Genomic DNA, 18,681 nt, shown 5'->3' with positions numbered 1-18,681 from the left:
GATACTTTGTCCAACACTGGCTGCTCATTCTTTGATGAGAGGAGAAAAAAAAAACTTTAAATACACCTTTGATCTTGACAAACGCAGTTCTAAAATTCCCCAACCCTTCCGTTATATTTGTTTTAATCTGACAAGTTTACCCCATCCTTCCCGAACCTGGTGCTGCCCAGAGGTTCTCAAGTTCAATTTCCACAATCTGCAATTATGAGAACTGCAATCAGGCACATCTGGGGTGACCGTTTGAGTCTATGGCCTCGTTCGCACATACCCAGTCATCTTATTCTGAAGCCTTTCTAGGCCTTTACAACCCTAGAGAACTAGTTTGGCACTATGGTTTTGCTTCCCCTTAATGGTCATTTCTCTTACTGCAAGCTCTCTGAACCTGCTTAAAATTAAAGGCAGCTTCAGGACACAAGGAAGGGGTTGAGGCAGCTAGCCTGTGCTGTGCTTAACCATGGTTGACTGATCAGCCATTGGCTGAGTTTGCCCAAGAAAACTGAAACATGCACCCTGCTTTCCAAACCACAGCCCTGGGGTTCCTACCACACATTACACCAGAGGATTTAGGGCAATGTGTGAATCCAGTTGTGGGGAGAGAAATAGGGTTGTTGTTGTTCTTTCCCCCAAGCTGGGGAATTCTGGGAGTCGAAGTCCAGACATCTGAAAGTCGCCACGGTTGAGAAACCCTGCCCTAGGGAATTAGATGAACCCCAGTTCTAGCTATGATGGCTGAGAGCCCAAAGGGAAGGATGCTCCGGGGTTTTCATCTGGTTGCCCACTGGAGGGAACAGCCTGCAGACCTGGATGGGCTCTTTGGTCCCAGTCAGCAACGGCCCCTTTGAGGCAGCTCCCCTTTGGCCAACAGTTGCTGGACCCGGATCAGACGCCAAAGGCATCGGGCGGCCACCGCGGAAAGGAAAGCGTGTATCTGATTTAGGATACCTCTCCGTGATGTTTGTTTTGAAATCTGGGAAGATACATATTAGATACGTATTAGATACGGAGGCAGTTCCGCTCCCTGCCCCTGGAGAGGAAGGGCTCCCCCCACCCCGCCAGCTGGGGAAAAGGGGATTTGTAGTCCACCACATCCACAGTGTGAGTTTCAGCACGGCTGGTCTCCGTAGTTCCCCAAAAAGCGCAGGCGCTTGGTCGCCCGTCCTAGGAACTTCCCTCCGACTAAGGGAAAGGGGGTGTAGCGATCACCTGACCGCCGAGGAGCGATCGCATTGGGCACCTCTGCAGAAGGGGGTGCTCTCGCTCTGCTTCTTAAAGCGCCACCTCATCAAGCGCGTGCACGTCTGAGCCGGCGGGGGGTAGCCTCGCCAATCCCCCCGCGCCTGCCCCTTTGATTTGAGCTGCGCGCGTGCGTAACTGCGCTGCGCCTTTTGCCAAGAGGAGCGCGCGTGCCTTTTCGCTTCTTTGCACAAAAAAAAAAAAAAAAAAAAAGACCAAACAAAATCGGGTCCCTTTAAACCGGGTGGGCGGAGAGGAGATTGTCAAGGAGAAAGGAGGGCTTTGGAAGGGGAGAGGGAGCGCGCGCGCGCGCAAAAAGACGTTTATTTTGCTCGCCCTGTTCAGCCACCGATTCAGCTTTGGGGGTTTGTCTTCCCCCCACCCTGCAAGCCATAACCTTCCAAATTCAAGCTGCTTTGATCCTTTTCAGCATCGCGACGTTGCCGGCGGCCGTGTCCCGATTATGAGCCTTGATTCGCTATAAACGCAGGCAAGGGGAATCAACCGAGAAAGAGATAGCTGCTGCTTTCATTGCTGCTATTTTGTTTTTGCTTTTTGAAGTCCACCTCCTTTCTTTGGCGCTCCCCCCTCCCGAGTTTTGGAAGAGACGATCCCCCAGGCAAGGGTGCAATTTTCACGCGGCCGCTGCCCCTCTGGAGAGGGGAGAATGCTTTGCGGGGAGGCCTTGCCGAGCTGCCTTTCTCCTCTTCGGCCGCTGGAGGGCAATATGGGGCGCCCCAATCCTTCCGCGCAGGGCTTGCTACGGTAGCAGTCAGGCATTTTCCCTTCCTGTTTGGAGACCAACCTTGCCTTGTTTAAAAAAAAAACCTAGAAGAATCCGAGGGACTGGCACCTTGAACTTGGCCTTGGTTTATTTCCCCTGTCCCTCCTTTTCTCCCTTTTCCACCCCCTTCTCAATCCTTTCTCCCCTTCTGCTCCGCTCTTTAGCAAACCTCTCCCTTCTCCTCCTTTTCTCCTTCCCCTCTTCCCCCCTTTTCCACCCTCCCTCCTTCCTTCTTCCATGGCGGAGACAAAAATAATTTACCATATCGATGAAGAGGAGACCCCTTATTTGGTGAAATTGCCCGTTTCTCCGGAAAAAGTCACTTTGGCGGATTTTAAAAATGTCCTCAGTAACCGGCCGGTGCATAGCTACAAATTTTTCTTCAAGTCGATGGACCAGGATTTTGGGTAAGTTGGCCTTGTATTATTGTTTTTATTTTAAGATTTGTTTGGGGGTGGTTGGCACTGTGACTGTTTTGTTTTTGCTGGCGTTTGAGAACATCTGGCGTTCCCTGACTTTGTTTTAAAAAGCCCCGGAGTGTATTTCTTAACATTTTATTTTGTGGGGGGCAAATCTGATTGGTTTTATGGAGCTTCCATGCCGTACACCTGTCTTATATCCCATGGGGGAGATACATTATATGCTTGCCTTGAATCAGTGTGTAATTCTTGCCTGTCTTGGAAAAAACAGTGCATCAAATGTCATATTTTACAAAAAAGAGCCTTTTTTGTGTGCTCTCGGTCAATAAACAAGTCCCAGCTAAAATGGGGTTTTCGAACATCTACGATCAGATTCTTATGTTCTACCTGAGCTGTCAAGAGTCATTTGATTGCAGCTGGATAGAAATGTGATAAAACACGTGGAGAGGGAAGAAAGGTACCTTGAGCCACACTGGAAAAGGTGGGTATGTTCAGACAGCAAGGGCAGAAATATTAAATTTAAAAAGGAGGAGCCTAGATTTTCTGAGATAGGAGGCCCTGGACAGAAGCTGGGCATGTGTGACCCTGTGATTGCCTGGAATTACGAAAGTTTTTGAAGACAATTCTGTGAGTGGTTGGGGGTCCCTTTACTCCACCTCCTGGCAAAGGTAGTCTGAAGTTTAGCTTTTCAAAAGCTAGGTTGGCAGCAGCATGCAGGGCCAGCCTTTCTGGTGCCAGTCGCTGTTTCTGAGATGCCAGCCAGGCCTATTTATGTATGTATGTATGTATGTATGTATTTATTTATTTGGGGTTACTACAAAGGAAGACTTAACAGCAGGAAGATTTTTTCTGGGGGGGAGTGGGAATGTCACTGTGATACTGATCATTTACTCGGCAGAAGGTTTTGTGTTCCTTTTCTTTCTCAGGAAAGCAAAAAGGTTGTATTTCTGCTGGAGGTTGGTTTTGTCTTTCCTATCTGTGTTGGTGGTGCCACATAAGCAGGGACAAGGAACTGTGATGTGCAAGTCTCTCTCTCTTAAACCTAGGTTGCTAAGGAGGACTGAGTCTATGTGGATTATATTGATTATTCTTTTCTGAGATGTGATGTTTCAGGTTTGGGATGTTTTATATTAAGGAGATTGGGGGTGCTTGGTTTGGCTTCCCTAGCTTTTAAAATTGATACCTCTTAACATGGTGTTAACAGTGTAGGAGTACTCTGCTTAAAAGGTTGGATTTTTGTTTGTTGTGGGCTGAAGGGGAAGATGACAAATAGCTGAAAATGTCAGAGCAATTTACTGGGGCTACAGAGCATTCTTGTTTGGGCCATTGATACATGGGGCACCGGGATTTCTATTAAATGATAATTGTGTTTCAAAGGCTGGGAGTGACTCATATGTAAGAGTGCCAGCCAGGCTTTCAGATTTATGAATTTTAAAAAAAGTAGTTAAATGTAATCATATTCAGGGAGCGGAAAACCCCAAGAAGGGTAGTGTCTCCTTAATAAAAGGTTCGAGGAGGGGAGAAAGGCTGGGCCGTAATGTTATCTTGGGGTTAGGAGAACTGTGCCTGTAAATACCAGTTGCAGAGGAGCAATGGTGGGAAGGGGTTATGTCTCTGATACCTGCTTGTGAGCACCCCAGAAGTATCTGGTTGGACACAGCGAGGAAGAGAAAGCTGGACTAAGGTGGACTTTGGCCGGATCCAGCAGGGCTGATCTTGGGACCGTCTCCTGGGGTGACTAGGAACAAAGCTGGGGTTCTTCTTTGCGAAAGTTTACTTTGGGTGGCCTGTTCTAAGTCTTCCCCTACTGTTTGTTCTGCAGGAGAAGAGATGACTAAGAGCCTTAGATCGCCCTGCTGTGTACAGTACTGGGGAAAAGGCTCTGCCAAAGCCCCCTTTGTTATTTGCACAGCAGCAAAGGAGCAAAACGTCCCTGATCATGCCTGTGATGGGCAGGAATATCAATACTGCATGTATATAGATATAATTGAATAAATGAAGTGGAATCAGGGGAAGAAAAACTGAATGAATGTACCCCTGCAAGAGTGCAAGGTTTAGAAACGATCACTAACCTAAAATGTGAGTGGCAGGGTCTGTGGGAGCTGACACATTACATTAAGCCCTGGGTGGTTTAAGCATAGTGTCTTGAAAAGCCACAATCGGCTGGTTTTACCTATAACATTAACCCAAGAATCATGGCTTAGAAACCACAGAGGCTGTGTTCCTCCCCTGCACGCTGCCAAAATAAAACAAATCATGGAAAGGCATGGTGTGTTATATGTCAACTTCATCTTACCTGTAGGCCAGGCCACTATGGCTTATTCAATGAATCATGGTTAAAGCAAATCACAGCTTCCTTTCTACAGAGCCAAAATGGTGCCCAAGGTACCTGTGACCAAACCATCTGTCTGACTTAAAACAAATCTGGCTTCCTTTGGATGTTCTGCCTCTTGGTTGAGGCTACTGGGAACTGTAGTCCAAAATATCTTTTTGCCTGCCCCTGCCCTAATTTAAGAGCCCTGATAACTGAAGAATAATCTTCTTCCATATGAAGTTAATTATGTCTGTAATAACAGTGAGTTTTACTCACCAACCTGAGTATAAATAGAGCCTCTGATGAAGATCTTAAGTTTTAATTTAGAGTCTTCATCAGAGGCTCTATTTATACTCAGGTTGGTGAGTGCTTGAGAAAAGTCCTTTTCTGTAAAAGCCCCCCATGAGAGTCCCATGCTATAGTGGGGAAAAGGTTGCCTTTATTATGATTTTAGCTTTATTCCTAGTATCATAGCTTACCTTGGTTACCTGGCTGATTATACCTTACTTCTGAGACCAGTAAATGACATGATCCTACACTCCCAGTTTTTCTCCATCTGAACTTGATCTGTGCCTTGGTGAGAACTCAGTATCATAGCAATATATATTTGCCCCAGGTGGCTTACACTATGAATTTACATATGATATCATGGTCTGAATTTTCCCATTGTTTTTTAAGATACAGAATCTTCAGTGTTCTAACTTCGTGCTCAATCTGCCTTAAAGAACTTCTAGCACAACCGGTTTAATTGGCTTTTTTAAAAAAAGGAGTTGGACAGTGTTATAAAGGAAATGTCTGTCGGTGATCATTGACATTATTTGATGAAAGAGATATTAGGCATAGAAAATAGTTCCAGATGTGGGGGATAAACAAAAGATATCTGTTTAGTTGTGAGTTTCCACAAGTAGCTGCTGTCCCCTCTCTGGAAACAGTAAACTGGATCAAACTTAATGAAATGAACTGTGAGTTGAAATATGAGGGTGCCTAATTTAAGGCCTTTAAGGTGAAGCCTTTTTTTCCTGGCTTTTAAATTTTTTTGATCTGTTGGCATTTAAATAATTTGTTTTAAAAGAGTCGTAACACTCAGTTCTTTTATTACTGTCATGAATCAGCATTTGAAATGTAATGATTGCTTGGTAATAAAATCTGTTCCTTCTCTGTTGGATTTCTGGTACCTGGATCTATTTCTAGCTTGAGGAACTGGTGTTCTATATCATTCGGAAAGGTCAGAACCAAGCAGAGGAAATATTGTGGAAAAGCACCGATGGATTATTTTCATGCCCTATGATTACATTAGCATGATGAAAAATTCTGCATCTTTGTATTTTATTTTTTTTTTGGCCTTGATTCCCCCAAACCAATTCTGGCCCTTCAGGTTATAAAGATGGTATGTGTGCCCATGGGGAGGGAATCAATGGAGTTTGATGGCCAAGTAGTATTTTCCGTATTTGTGGTTTTATAATTTAATTCCTGGCATTTCCAGTTTTACAAGATTAAATAGCAGATAAGAAGGAAAAAATCCTTGATGTCCAAATCCAAATGTCGTTGGCTAAGCCATAATGTGGCACATTTGGTTTTGGCTTACTATGGTGTACACATCCAAGCTTTGTGCTAATTAAGCCATGATTGATGGCTTAGCTTGGTGCATAGATCCCGCCAACTATGGCTGGGTGGCATTATTGCTTAGCATGTGAGTTTGGCTGGCGTCAGGCAGATTTGACAGGGACTTGTTCGTTCATTGTATGAAGCTGTGGTTTGCTCATTGAACCAACATTGTACTAAACCACAAATAATTATTTATAAGCCTAAAATGGTTGGGTTTACACAATAAGCTAAACTGAAACCAAGTAAGTTAATCTCAGTGTTTTCTTTTCTGAATGTATATAATTCTCTTCTTTGTTATCATAGTATTTTTGTACACTGCCCAGAGTCTTTGTAGAGTTGGGTAAGCCTTCTACATTTGACAAATAAATCAGATTATAGTTTATGGTGATAAAAGAATCAAACTCTGGCTGAGCTCACATAAATGGAGTTGGGCATGGAGGTTTGCTTCAGCCCCACTGGCATTCTCATTATGGTGCATAACATTTTGCCAGCTGACTTGAGACCGTCTTGCCTTCTAACCATCCCCCTTGAGTTTTGGAGTTTTTCCTCCAAAATGACAACGCATATTTTTTTCAAATGCTGTAACATCTCTGGCTGGCCTTCTCCAACATGGTGCTCTCTAGATGGGATGAACTAACCTTCCGTCATCTCCAGTAGGCGAGCCAGTTTTGGGTCCTCGGTTGGCTGCCCGAAGGGAAATCCCTTGACCTCTGTGTCCGATCCTGGATGAAGCAGATTACCTTGATCTCTTCCAGGCTGGTTTCAGACCTGCTTGACCTCTCAGGGGGCTGCCTGCAAGGAATGGGGATAGAGAGCCCCACTGGATGGTCATTCTGCTCCTTCCAAAGTGGATAGTTCCCGTCAGGGATCATGAGGAAGAGCGGTCAAGCCATTAGCCCCTCTTCTGTGGGGTGCCGGAGAGCTTCGTCCTCTCTCATATTCATTTAATGTCTACATGAAACTGCTTGGAGGCATCATTTGTAGCTTTGGGGTAAGGTATCTTCTACAGTATGTGCTGCTGATCCCCAGCTGTGTACCTCTACCCCAAGCCATGTTGGAGAAGCTTTAGATGTCCTCACCTGGTGTTTGGGGGTTGTTAGGGACTGCAGGGGATGAAATAAGCTCAGGCTGAATCCCAGCAAGATGGACTTGCTGTTTGTCCAGAAACCATCTGGCTCACTGCCTGCTCCTATATTAGCTCTAGATGTAGTCACACTCCCACCCACCCCCATCCCTCCTGGTAGGAGCAGATCCATGATCTGGGGTTCCTTCTGGGCTCACAGCTTCCCTTTGTCCATCAGGTGGAGTCCGTGGTCTGGGAAGCCTTTGCCCAGGCTTGGCAATTGTGACTATTGTGGAGCGGAGGGCCCTGGCCACACTAACCCATGCCCTTTTTACCTGCAGACTAAGTTGCTGCAACCCTGTCTTCTCTGGGCTGAGTTCAAAGGCAACTCAGAAGCTTTGGATAGGGTTGGCAGCACAACTAATGACAGGTGAGAACTGGATGAACAGAATTGTGGGTGCTGCACTGGCTGCTCCCTTGTTTCCAGGCTCAGTTCAAAGTGCTGGTGATGGCCTACATGGCTTGGGTCCAGGTTACCATGAGGACAGTCTGCTCTAACTAGAATCTGCCCATCCATTGTGGTCAAACAAGGAAGGGATGTTGGGCTTTCCTGTCCCCTGGGCAGTTTGAGAAGTAGGTGCAAGGAGGCTGGCCTTTTCTGTGGCTGCCCCTATCCTAGTTTGCCTAGTTTGAGGTTCAGATGGCTCCTTTATTTTTATTTATTTAATTTTTATCCTGCCTATTATTTCTATAAATAGCTCAAGGCAGCAAACATCCCTAATTCTCCTTCCTCCTCCTATTTTCCCCCCAACAGCAGCAACCCTGTGAGGTGAGTTGGGCTGAGGGAGAGGGACTGGCCCAAGGTCACCCAGCCGGCTTTCGTGCCTAAGGCGGGACTAGAACTCACAGCTTCCTGGTTTCTAGCCCAACACCTTAACCACTAGACCAGCTTGGCTCCTTGCTGTCCCTTGGCAGATGAGAGAGCGTGCCTTTTCCTGCCGAGCCTGTGTGAGCCGTCGTTGTGGTCTCAACTGTAGATAAAAAGCGTCACTCCAGGGCAAACCAAAAGGCCATCTAAAGTGGTACTGTTTCCCACAGAAGCCATCCCGTCAGCAGCACACAGAAGGATGGAATGTCTTCCCTCCATTTCCCCTCTTATTCTGGAGGTAGCAGGCAGCTGTCAGTAGTCCTTGATACTTTTCTTCTCAAACAAATCCTTCAACAAATGCTTTCCACCTGAAGGAATGTAAGCATTGTACGATGGCTTGAGGGTGAAAAGCAGTTTACCAAATTTTCAATGTGAATTAGAAAGAAATAAGTGAGCCTGTAGTTGACTCTTCACGCAGGGCACTGGCTTTCTTTGCCAATGATAACCGGCAGATCTTACTGTTCCTGAAAATATTTCTCTCCTAAGATCTTCTCCCCACCCCTCTGCCTTGCAAGTGGTAATTAGATTAACTGTACAGCTTGAAATAAAAATCCAGCCTCGTTTTCTTGGCACAGTTACAGGGTGGCTGCAGAGAGCTATAATTTGGCAAGTGGTTTCCAGTTTGGCATGTTTTTCCCCCCCTCCCCCATTGAGAAGCACAGCCAGGCATGGGGAGAGGAGGGAACTGTGGCATTGAGAAGGCAAATGGATTTGGGGAGCTGAGCCTTGCAGCGGGACTGCCTGGCCGGATCTGCTGTGTGGTACCGGACATATTGTCATACAGGCCTGGCCTTTTCCTGGTTTCTCTTGGAACAACCCTGAAGCAACGCAATGCGGCCCAAGAATTGATGGGGCAGCTGAATTGGTTCCTGTCCACAAAGGATAAGGGGAAACTGTGGTCAGCCACGGACTGGAGCTCGGCCAATATCTGGATACGATGCAGCTACAACCCGGGTTCAGTTTCCTCTGTCTGTTTCTTCAGCGGAACATTTGATCAGTGCATCGCAGAGCTGTGGGGGGAGTAAGAGGAGATGAGATTGACTGCGCCACGTCCCTGTCCTGACATCGGACAGATTCTGTGAGCTGTGGTCCAAAGTGTCTAGAGAGCACCTGCTTGCCAATCCACCTTTGCTGCATCCCAAAAAGAAGCCCTTTGCTCAAACCGACCTACCTGCAGAAAGGGAAATGCACTGGTGGACTTTTGTACAGCAAAGCTTGCTGTTGAACCCTCTCCAAGCACAAAGAAATGGGGTGGACTTAAAAGAAGAGGAACCCACTGAACCCACTCGGGGTAGAGTTGTGGGCAAGGTGGGGGAGAATTGAGGGGTGGAATGGAGGATGCTCAAAAAGGGCACTGGCAGCTGGCTGGCACACTGGTTAGCACTGGGGCAAGGTTGGAGAATATGGATGGGAGGTGTCCTTGGACTGGTTCCCCGTGGCTGGGTGTTTGCAAGCTATTTCAGGCCAGCCTTGTAGCAGTTCTAAGTAGGCAGCCGAACCAAGGAAACCATTCTGGCCTGGCTGGGTGGGGCACGTTCTTTATTACACGCAAACATGGAAATACGGCAAGGGATGCAGGAGGCCATGGCCACTTCCTGCAGTGGGGGTTTGGAGGACAGGCCCGTTAGAAAAACAAACAAATGGCAGGACGTCCTGTGCTGCCCTTTCCAAGAAAGTTTTCTGCCCTGCTTGGGTTTTTTTTTTTAAATTTATCTCTTTGCCAATACTGAAGGATCTAAAGAGTGCCTCTGTGTCCAGAAGCAGGATTCTAGTGAACCCTGACAGCTAGGCAGATACAGTGGGAAAACGTTTGGGCGACCACTCTCAGAAATAGTAGGGTGGGCCAGGGGGGTTTGGATACTTAATGGGGCTCTTCTTACATAACGAGGAGGCAGAGGTTGAGCTTAGAAATGGCAGGGATCCGTGGGTGAACTCTAGCCTGCTGCATTCTGCAGACAGAGGGTAGAGAAGACCACCTAGCAGATTTATTTTGAACTTTGAGCTTTGGCACTGACCATGAGAAAGAAGCACCTGGTGAATGGAAGGCTCAAAACATGTGCCTTTGGGGAGCTGACCAAGGTGCGTCCTCACCTCTCCCCTCCCAGCCTCATATGCTGTGCATTTGGTTCTTACTCCACAAATGACTTTTCCTCTTCTTTCATGCCCTCTCTTGCACCTTAGCCCCGTGCTCATGTCTAGTGGCTGGCCTTGGACAGCTCTGAATCCACTCACTGCTTTGCCTGGAGCTGGGCTTGCCCCTGGGACATTTGAAGAGATTCCAAGGAGAGGGGGCGAGGATATGAATTTTTAAGAAAAATCAATAGTTGGGAAAAAGCACGATGATTTTCACGTTAAGGTGGGAGGGTAGCGTTGTAAAGAGCAGCAGGGGTGCAGTGGGAAGATCGAGGCTGGGTGGGCTGACGGGGAGATTTGCGAAACAACAGACGGATTTAACGGACGTTTGGGTGGAAAAGTAGAAGGGATTCTGAAAAGTCAGAAAGTGGATTCTGAAAAGTCAGAAAGTGGATTCTGAAAAGTCAGAAAGTGGATTCTGAAAAGTCAGAAAGTGGATTCTGAAAAGTCAGAAAGTGGGGTTGATGCTGAAAAGATTGGGAATCCCTGTTCTAGATTTTTGGGTCTCCCATTTGCACTGGGCTTTTCAAAGCATGGAGTGGGAACTTCCCCTTGAGGTCATCTAGTCTCACTGCTATGGCATGCGTGATTGGCAAGGCGGAGTCAAGTACAGAAAGCCAGTCTGTGCTTAAATGCTTCTAGAAGAGACCCTCTACTTCCTTGGGATGGATTGATTCAGTGACAGACATTTCTTAATTTTTGGATGCTTTTCCCTTCACATTTTGCTCAAACCCACTTCCCTGTACTTTCAAGCCATTGGTTCTGGTCTGTCCTTTCAAGGGCAGAGGGTGAGGCAGGATTTTGCACATCCAGCTAAGCTATGGTTCGTTTAAATCATGCTTTCTTGAATAAACCGCAGCTGGGTGGTTCGTTCACGCTGCTGAACCATAGGCCATCATTAGACAGCTATCCAAATCTCGTGACCCCCTGCTTTTTAGAACGGTTTCTAGAAAACTTGCTTTTGTAATCAGACTTCTTTAAAAAAAAAAAAAAGACTTTACTAATAACTGAAAAGGAAAACAAGTCTTGGATCTCAGGTGCTTAATCGGAACAGAACCAAACTGAATTTGATCTGGCATTGAACAATTCTCAGCCTCCCAAGCTTTTTGGTTAGTTTCTTGCAAGGAATCGGATGGAGATCTGTTCTTCTTCCTCTTCTGTGCTATCACTCAAAGGGGCATCTTTCAAATGATTCAGAGGCATGGGAGGTGTTCTGCCAGCTTTTGCAGTGTATTTTCCTCTTTTTTTAACTGCAGTGGATTTTTTTCCCCTGCCATTCCTTTCTCGAGGAGTCTGATTGAAAAGACACGTCGGCCGTCTTAATTCTCCCGCACCCCTGCCCACTTTCCTTCCCTCTTCCACTTCCTCTGCTGTCTGCCTCTGCGCTTAATAAAGTCACCTACCCGTCTTTGCAGGGTTCCTTCTGGCGAGATCTGTCAGAGCAAAAATGATCAAGAAAAGTTGCCTCCTTTCTACGTCTGTACTTTTTGGATCAAGGCTCCTTGGAGGAATAGACTTTGCCTTTCATCCCTTCTCCTTATGTATGGAAAATGACTCAAACCTGCTGGCTTTGATAAAGTTATCTAGCGTGCAACTTTTCGATTTTGTACTGGAAGGGAATCTGTGGTGTAACGATTGGTATTGTGGTAAAATGCATCTTCTAATTTTGCAGAGCTTTCCTTCCCTGCAAAAGAGCCTTTTTCTTTTCTAGTTCATTCCTTGGGTTGCTTTAGAATTGGGGTTTTATTTTTTAATGTGTGTGCTTCTGCTGTTGGGGAGAATCTGGGGTTTGAGGAGTTTTTTGTGGGGAGGAGCTGTTTGCCCACCTCTCCTTTCCTGTAAAGCTTCCTTGACTACTCACCATTAATCTGGGGGGGAAAGGCCCGGGAGGTGTTCCTTCCTGATATCTTCCCTTGGGATTGAACGGAAGCCTGGGAAAACTGTATCCTTTTGGCACAGAACTGTTATTGCTTTAGGAGATGGAAAAAGACAGCTGGCAAATGGGGAGGAGGTTTTAGATAATGGCTTGGCCCCAGAAAATAGGTATTTCTATTCTGGGAAGAACTCACTAAGGTGCAGTACTTAGCCACCTCTGGATGACCTGACAATGCTAAGCAGGGTCATGCCTGATTAGGAGTTAGATGGGAGAACACCAGAGAATCCCAGGATTAGAAGCTGGACTGGAATGTTGGATAAACAACCTGGCAAAGTGCCTCCATGTTATTGCCAAGAAAACCACATGGATGTGTCTGTGAAGTTACCAAGACTTGGCTCAGTGCTACAAAAAAAAAAAAAAATCCTACTTTTTAATCACAATATATAAACAACAACTTCGTCTCCCCCTTTTCCTCCTCCTGGTGGATAAGGCCATCAGATCCAAAGCCTCAAGCCAGTCCAGCCCAAGCTAGCTCTCAGGTGAAGCGGGCCTTTTCCATCATCCGCTTTCTGAATCTTTAAAATGGACAGGCTGAGGACTGAACCAGAGGGAGGCCTTCTGTGAACAGAGTCAGGTGCCGTTAGAAAGTTATAGTCCTCCTACTTCAATCATCCTGTAGAATCAGCAAGTAAAGAGCAGCAAGTCAAGGTCCCAGGATTCGGGTTCAACTTGGATGGAGTTAGAATTAGTTGGATGAAGCCAAAATGACTGAGATTTTTTTTTTTTCTGGTGTAGGGCCTAGCCCTGGACATGTTGGGGAACATAAGGATTTGCTTGTTGATTTAGCTTCCCTTTCCTAAAAGACACTGAGTGCAACCCCTGGCCGTAATAGCTGCCCAGCTGTAACTTCTGGCTTTACCCCTTTGAATTCTAAGTTTTGTTTGAATTCTGGATCACATCTTTGCCTTCCAGATTATTGTGTATTCCTACAAGCAAAATATTCCACTGCTTGGAGTGCAGGCAATAATTGCCTCTGCCCACTGAATCACCACATTATCTTTAACTGCATCCTTGGCCACTGTTTTAGATCTGGCTTTGGTCCGTCTACTTGGGAGGCCCAAGTGGCATCCTAACACTATCATTCGCCCATTTCAGGACCTCGGAGAGTTCCGAGGGGACATAGATGTATCCATGTCAGAGTGACTGATTTGGGTTTGGATCCCTTGCTGAAGGTGATTACCAGAGTAGTTGTGGTGAGTCTGGGGGCAATGCAAGAATCACAGTTTCCTCAGCTTTGTGCTAAGATGTCAATCAGTGCTTGCAGATTAAGGTATATTGGCCACATGCGATGAGATAAACCAAGCCCAGGGAGGAATGGCATAATCTTTAAATCGACTCCATCTGTTCTGTCCTACATAAGAGGTTTCTGTCTTCAGCATCAGGCTGTCGGAGGCTGGCTGTGCCGAATGATTAATTCAGTGGTGAGCAGATACAGAAAACTTCATTGTGTTTAAGGGTTTGCTTTGAACTCAACCTGTGCCAAGTCCCTCCCCTCTTCCAGAAATGTTCCTTTTGACTGAGCGACCTGGACACAGGGCTTCCTTGTCATCTTGTAGACTAATGTAGCATTCACAAATTGTACTTTTATTGTGCAAAATTGACTAGTTGGGTTAAAGAATCAATAATCCAAGTGGGATCTTCCAGCTAAATGTTTGGACCTGGAGCTCTGTTTCGATTCCTTCTGAATCAGTTATAGGGTTCAGGCATCAAGCTATGATTTGTTTATTAAGCCACAGTTGTTTGGTTTCGCACAACACACTGAGCCCAAACCACTGTTTTACAAATCACAGTGACTAGATCCATACAACATGCTAAACCAAAGCCAAACAAATAACCTTTTGGTTTAGCACGGTGTCCAAACCAGGTTTATTTATATAGGTTTATATCCTCAGTTGCTGTTTAATGGAAATACATTGTATAAACCCCAAATGTTAGTTTTTTAATCCGTGTTTTAAAAATAGATGTATTGTTAGATGTATAGCTGCCTTGAAGGTCTTCAGGAATAACAAAATACTAAATTGATTCCATCATTTGGGTTGTAAAGGAGCTTTATGTGCAGAGGCAGGGCCTGTAAGTAAAACAAATATCCCACAATTGTTTTTTTTCCCTCGACTTAATTATCTGTGTGTGGCTTTTTCTCTTTTTTAAAAAAAGAAGCAGAAGATCATTTTTCCTTATAGCAAGCCACATTTTGGATGAGCACGCTAACATTACTTAACCTAAGGGAAGAAATGTTGCCAATAATGAAAACCTTCCCATCTGCTAAATATCATCTTGGCATAAAAATCATTCCCTGGTTTCTGTAGAATAAACCATCCACTTTGGGTCAGTTTTTCTGGAATGAATAAAAGATGCCTTTCTCTTTGTATAATTTCGCATCATAAATAATAATCTAGGCTTGACAAGCAATGTAGGTAAATGCTAAGCAATTATTTCCGGCGTGGTTAGTTCACCTTGATTAGAAGTGCTGAAAGAAGGAATCCCTCTTGCTGATGCATTTTTATTTTATTGCTGTCCCCCAGGAACAGTTGCCTCCCCCTGCCGGCTCCCCTGACCCCATATTGCAGTGGTAGGGCAAGTGCTGAAAACAAGATCCGTGAAATGGATAGATTCTCCAACTAGGGCAGGGAGAAAAAAGATAAAGGCTCTCTTAAGTTAAATGGACTCCAAGTGGCTGCATGGGCAGAGGCAGCAAGTGTCAGAGTGATTTGCACTTGCTTTCTTCTAGCGTGTTTCTTTATGTATTTCCCAGTCTAGCCTTCAACCCTGGGCTTTCCTGGTGCTGTCTTATCCAAGGACGAATCAGGTTTACATTTCACGATCTGCCAAAGCAGCGGAATCCTGCCACCTGACCCGAGTCCGCAAAGTTTAGAAACCTGGTTGGTTGGAGAATTAATTCACCAGCTGCCTTTTACCCTCCTGCCTTTCTCATCTGGGCCTCCCTTAGCAGATCATTGGCAGAACAACGAGGTAGCGGGGAATCAGAGGATCCTCCAGAGGATTGAACGACGGTCCTGGGAAGAATCTCAGTTGTTTTCAGTCCAACTTAGAGTCATGGTTTTAGACTGTAATGGCTTGGGTTTTTTTCACCTGATAGGAAGGAGAAATATCTAAGGCTCATTCCGTATTGCTCCAAACCCTTGTGCAAGCCAAGAAACCTAGAACTGGAAGGGTCTTCGGAGGTCATCTAGTCCAACCCCCATCTTGGTGCAGAAATTTTAGAGCTCCCCATTCTTAGCTAATGCCTTTTAGATCTCGGAAAGAAATCCCACCCTGTTCTGGCTCAGCCTGAGCCTGTCCCAAACCCAGGTCTGTTAGACCTCCAGCTGCCACCAGTGCAGCTTGGGAGTGGTGGAGATTGTTGTTCTCCACATCTGGACAGTAGCAGGTGGGAGCCAGCTGCTCCTGTCTCATTACTGGATGTTTGACCAAATTCTCCATCAGTCGAGTCAAACCCTTTGGATCTAGGCCTGCGGCAGCTGGAGCAGTTATCTGGGAATTCAGTCTGCAGTGTTTACCGAAGCATGTTTGGAATAATCTTTACAGTATGTCTCTGGAAATCAGCAAAGTGGTTGGTTTTACAAGGGAAAATAGATCCAGGCTCCTCCCTCAAACTATGGCGATGTTTCTCAACCTTGGCAACTTTAAAAAGGCTGGGGAATTCTGGGAGTTGAAGTCCACACACCTTAAAGTTGCCAAGGTTGAGAAACATGGCTCTGTGGGGTATCTATGGGAGGTGTGGTAGAAAATGCATTAATTCCCTTGCAGTGTTCTGAATGGGGGTCTTTTTTAGACCCTCCTCTCACTCTTCAGTACTTGCCGTGCAGACTCAGCGAACACTTCCCCAGCTTTTCTCCCCCTTGTTTAAGAGCACCGTGCTGTTGAAAAGCTGCACGGTCTCTCCATTGAAGAGAAGGGGAGAACAAGCCGACTGGTGGGTCAGGATACCTCATAAGGTCTTAGGTCTCTTGGACGGACCTAGCTCTGCAAAATCCCTGCCTCTCCGCCACAGCATCAGCAAGACTGATTGTGTCCCCGCTTTAATTTTAGATATTTGAAGAACGTTAGGGGTGGGAAAGAGAAAGTGCAAGGGGGGGAAAAGCCCACATTTAAAGGGAATCAGCTTTTATGTCCTCCTTGCTCCGTGCATGTGTTTCCCTCTCCTCCCCCTTTTGCTTCCAGGAGAAAAACTTTATGAACAAAAACGGGCCAAAAGTTATTGCGGGAGGAATGCGCAGAGGAAGGTTTTTAATTGGAGGGAGGAAGGGCCATTGTGTCTGCTGCGGCAACCAGCCTGAGACATAATTGCTTTTGCCAAGCCTGACAGGCTGACAATGAGCAGGTCCTGACGGTGGCTTTAATGCCTGATTGTCTTTGACAGCCTTGGGTCTGTAGCTGCTATAGCCAGGTTGCTTGGGACTGAGGCGAGGCTGTGCATTTCTCTCCCATTGTTTGTGCTCAAGTCACGTGAATACCGCTAGTCTCGACTCCTGGCCAACATTTGGATGCCAGGTCAGCTATGCCTGGTCAGGGCCCCACTCCTTAGCCTCCTAACGCATTCCTATCTAGTTCTCTATGTGATGCACAGGCTGAGGCTGCCCTGCTGAGCACAGCCTTCCTGCAGAAGTTACCCAATTTTAGAGGCAGCGGACAAAGGAATAGGTTGTGGTCCCACTGGAGGAAAAAAAAACATGGTTATCTAGATTCTGTCTTGCTGCCTCTCCAGGTTGTTTTCAACTTTGAGTCCATATTCTCTACCTGCAACTCACAGCTCTGTTCTGTTGATGGGATATGAGGCTTAATCCTCTTCATGCCCGGTGCAAAAGCAACCCTTCCCAGTTGTTTCCAGCATTTGTGTTTGGAGAGGTAGTGCTCCTGATTGCGGAGGTTCCATTAGGATCCCCTGACAGGTATTCGAAGACATTTAACTTTTGTAAGGCTTAGTCACCAGATGTATGCTGAAGTACTAACTTGTTGGGTGAGGGAATAACGTCTTCAAAATGGCCTGATGCGAAAATCTTTGTGAAGACCTTTTTAACCCCCTATTTTTGAAGGGACTTCTTTGAGAAAAAAGTTAACTTTGGGCTGGATCTTGGATCTTCCTGTCATTTTTGGTGAGAAATGGCCCCCTTGCACCCTCTGAACTTAGGAACTTGAGCAGATGGAAAAAGCAAATAGAAAAGCTGGCGATGCTGTGTAAACAAAATGAGAACATTTTTTTCAGTTCAGGAGGAGTGACTTCAATTCCCAGTGTTCCGAAAGGCTAGGAAACATTTGCTAACTGTTCTGGGCACGTGGCTGCGGTAAGACAGAGAGCAAGTCAAGGAGAAATGAATACATTAAAACAACAAGAAGCTTCAGTTCTTCAGGGAACTAGTTTGGTCGCTGTCCTACAAGACTGAGCTTAGGATGACCAGTGCCTCTTTTTACTAAGTTTTAATTAGCCAGCCCCCTCACACCCCAGTCCCTGAATCCCGGATTTAATCCCTTTGCCAAGGGAAAAATATTGAGCCTGACCTCTACAGCATGTTTCAGACTGCTCATGTCAGTGCATTTATTGGCTGCAGAAAACCTCCCAGGATTCAGGAAATTGGAACAGAAAAAGGGCCCATTTGGAGGAGTTAGCTCTTGGCCAGAGAACAGAGGATGTACTTCGGGGGTTTGAAAGATGAAAAGGTTGGGCCTCCCATCTTGTTACGCTCTGGTAAATATCTTTCAGTTCCAAGGATGTGCACAGGCCATGAGAGAAGGACAATTGAAGACTAATAACTGGGGACATTGTTCCCAAGAAAGTAGAGGCAAGTTGGAGTGGGATTTGTGGTCCCAAAATATGCACAAGTCAACATCATCGTAGTTGAAAAAGCAGGGTTGTCTCCTTTTGTTGACCATCTCTTTCCACAGCGTATCTTTATTTTCTTAGCAATCAGCATTTTACCAAGGGGTAAATCATTTGAAAGCTGTAGCCAAGGCAGGCATCCTGTTAATCAGAGGGACAGTAAGACGGTGGGTGTGCAGTTGTGGTGTGCCTGGAAGTTGGGGGGAGATGGGCGGTAACAAAATTTGAAAAATAAATAAATAAATAGACAGACAGACAGAAGGTAGTTGTATTGTGTAAGAAGTGTGTGCGTTTTTGGTCCGGTGTCTCTTTGGTGAGCCAGGCCCCTTTGGCACCCAACAAGCACTTGAAACAACTCTTCCAGCTGGAGACAAAAGTGGCTGAAATCGACCTGTCCAGAGAGCGAGGAGAGTGATGGATCAAGGGGGAT

General features: G+C 46.0%; 1 protein-coding gene across 2 annotated transcripts in view; it reads left to right on the top strand.

Annotated features, from left to right (window-relative positions):
- The first annotated feature begins 1,613 nt into the window (after nt 1–1,613).
- The window catches only part of DVL1 (dishevelled segment polarity protein 1), a 52,481-nt gene continuing 35,413 nt past the window's right edge, over nt 1,614–18,681 (top strand). The window contains exon 1 of one of the 2 annotated variants that reach the window (XM_063317689.1): nt 1,614–2,424. In XM_063317689.1, coding sequence (XP_063173759.1) covers nt 2,255–2,424 — 170 coding nt within the window. In that variant the 5' untranslated portion in view covers nt 1,614–2,254. The remainder of the gene's footprint in view (nt 2,425–18,681) is intronic. The other variant, XM_063317690.1, reaches the window with a different exon arrangement.

This window comes from Candoia aspera, chromosome 18 (genome assembly GCF_035149785.1).
Source record: "Candoia aspera isolate rCanAsp1 chromosome 18, rCanAsp1.hap2, whole genome shotgun sequence".
In the NCBI taxonomy this organism is placed as follows: Eukaryota; Metazoa; Chordata; class Lepidosauria; order Squamata; family Boidae; genus Candoia; species Candoia aspera.
This window is presented reverse-complemented; position numbering and strand designations above follow the sequence as displayed.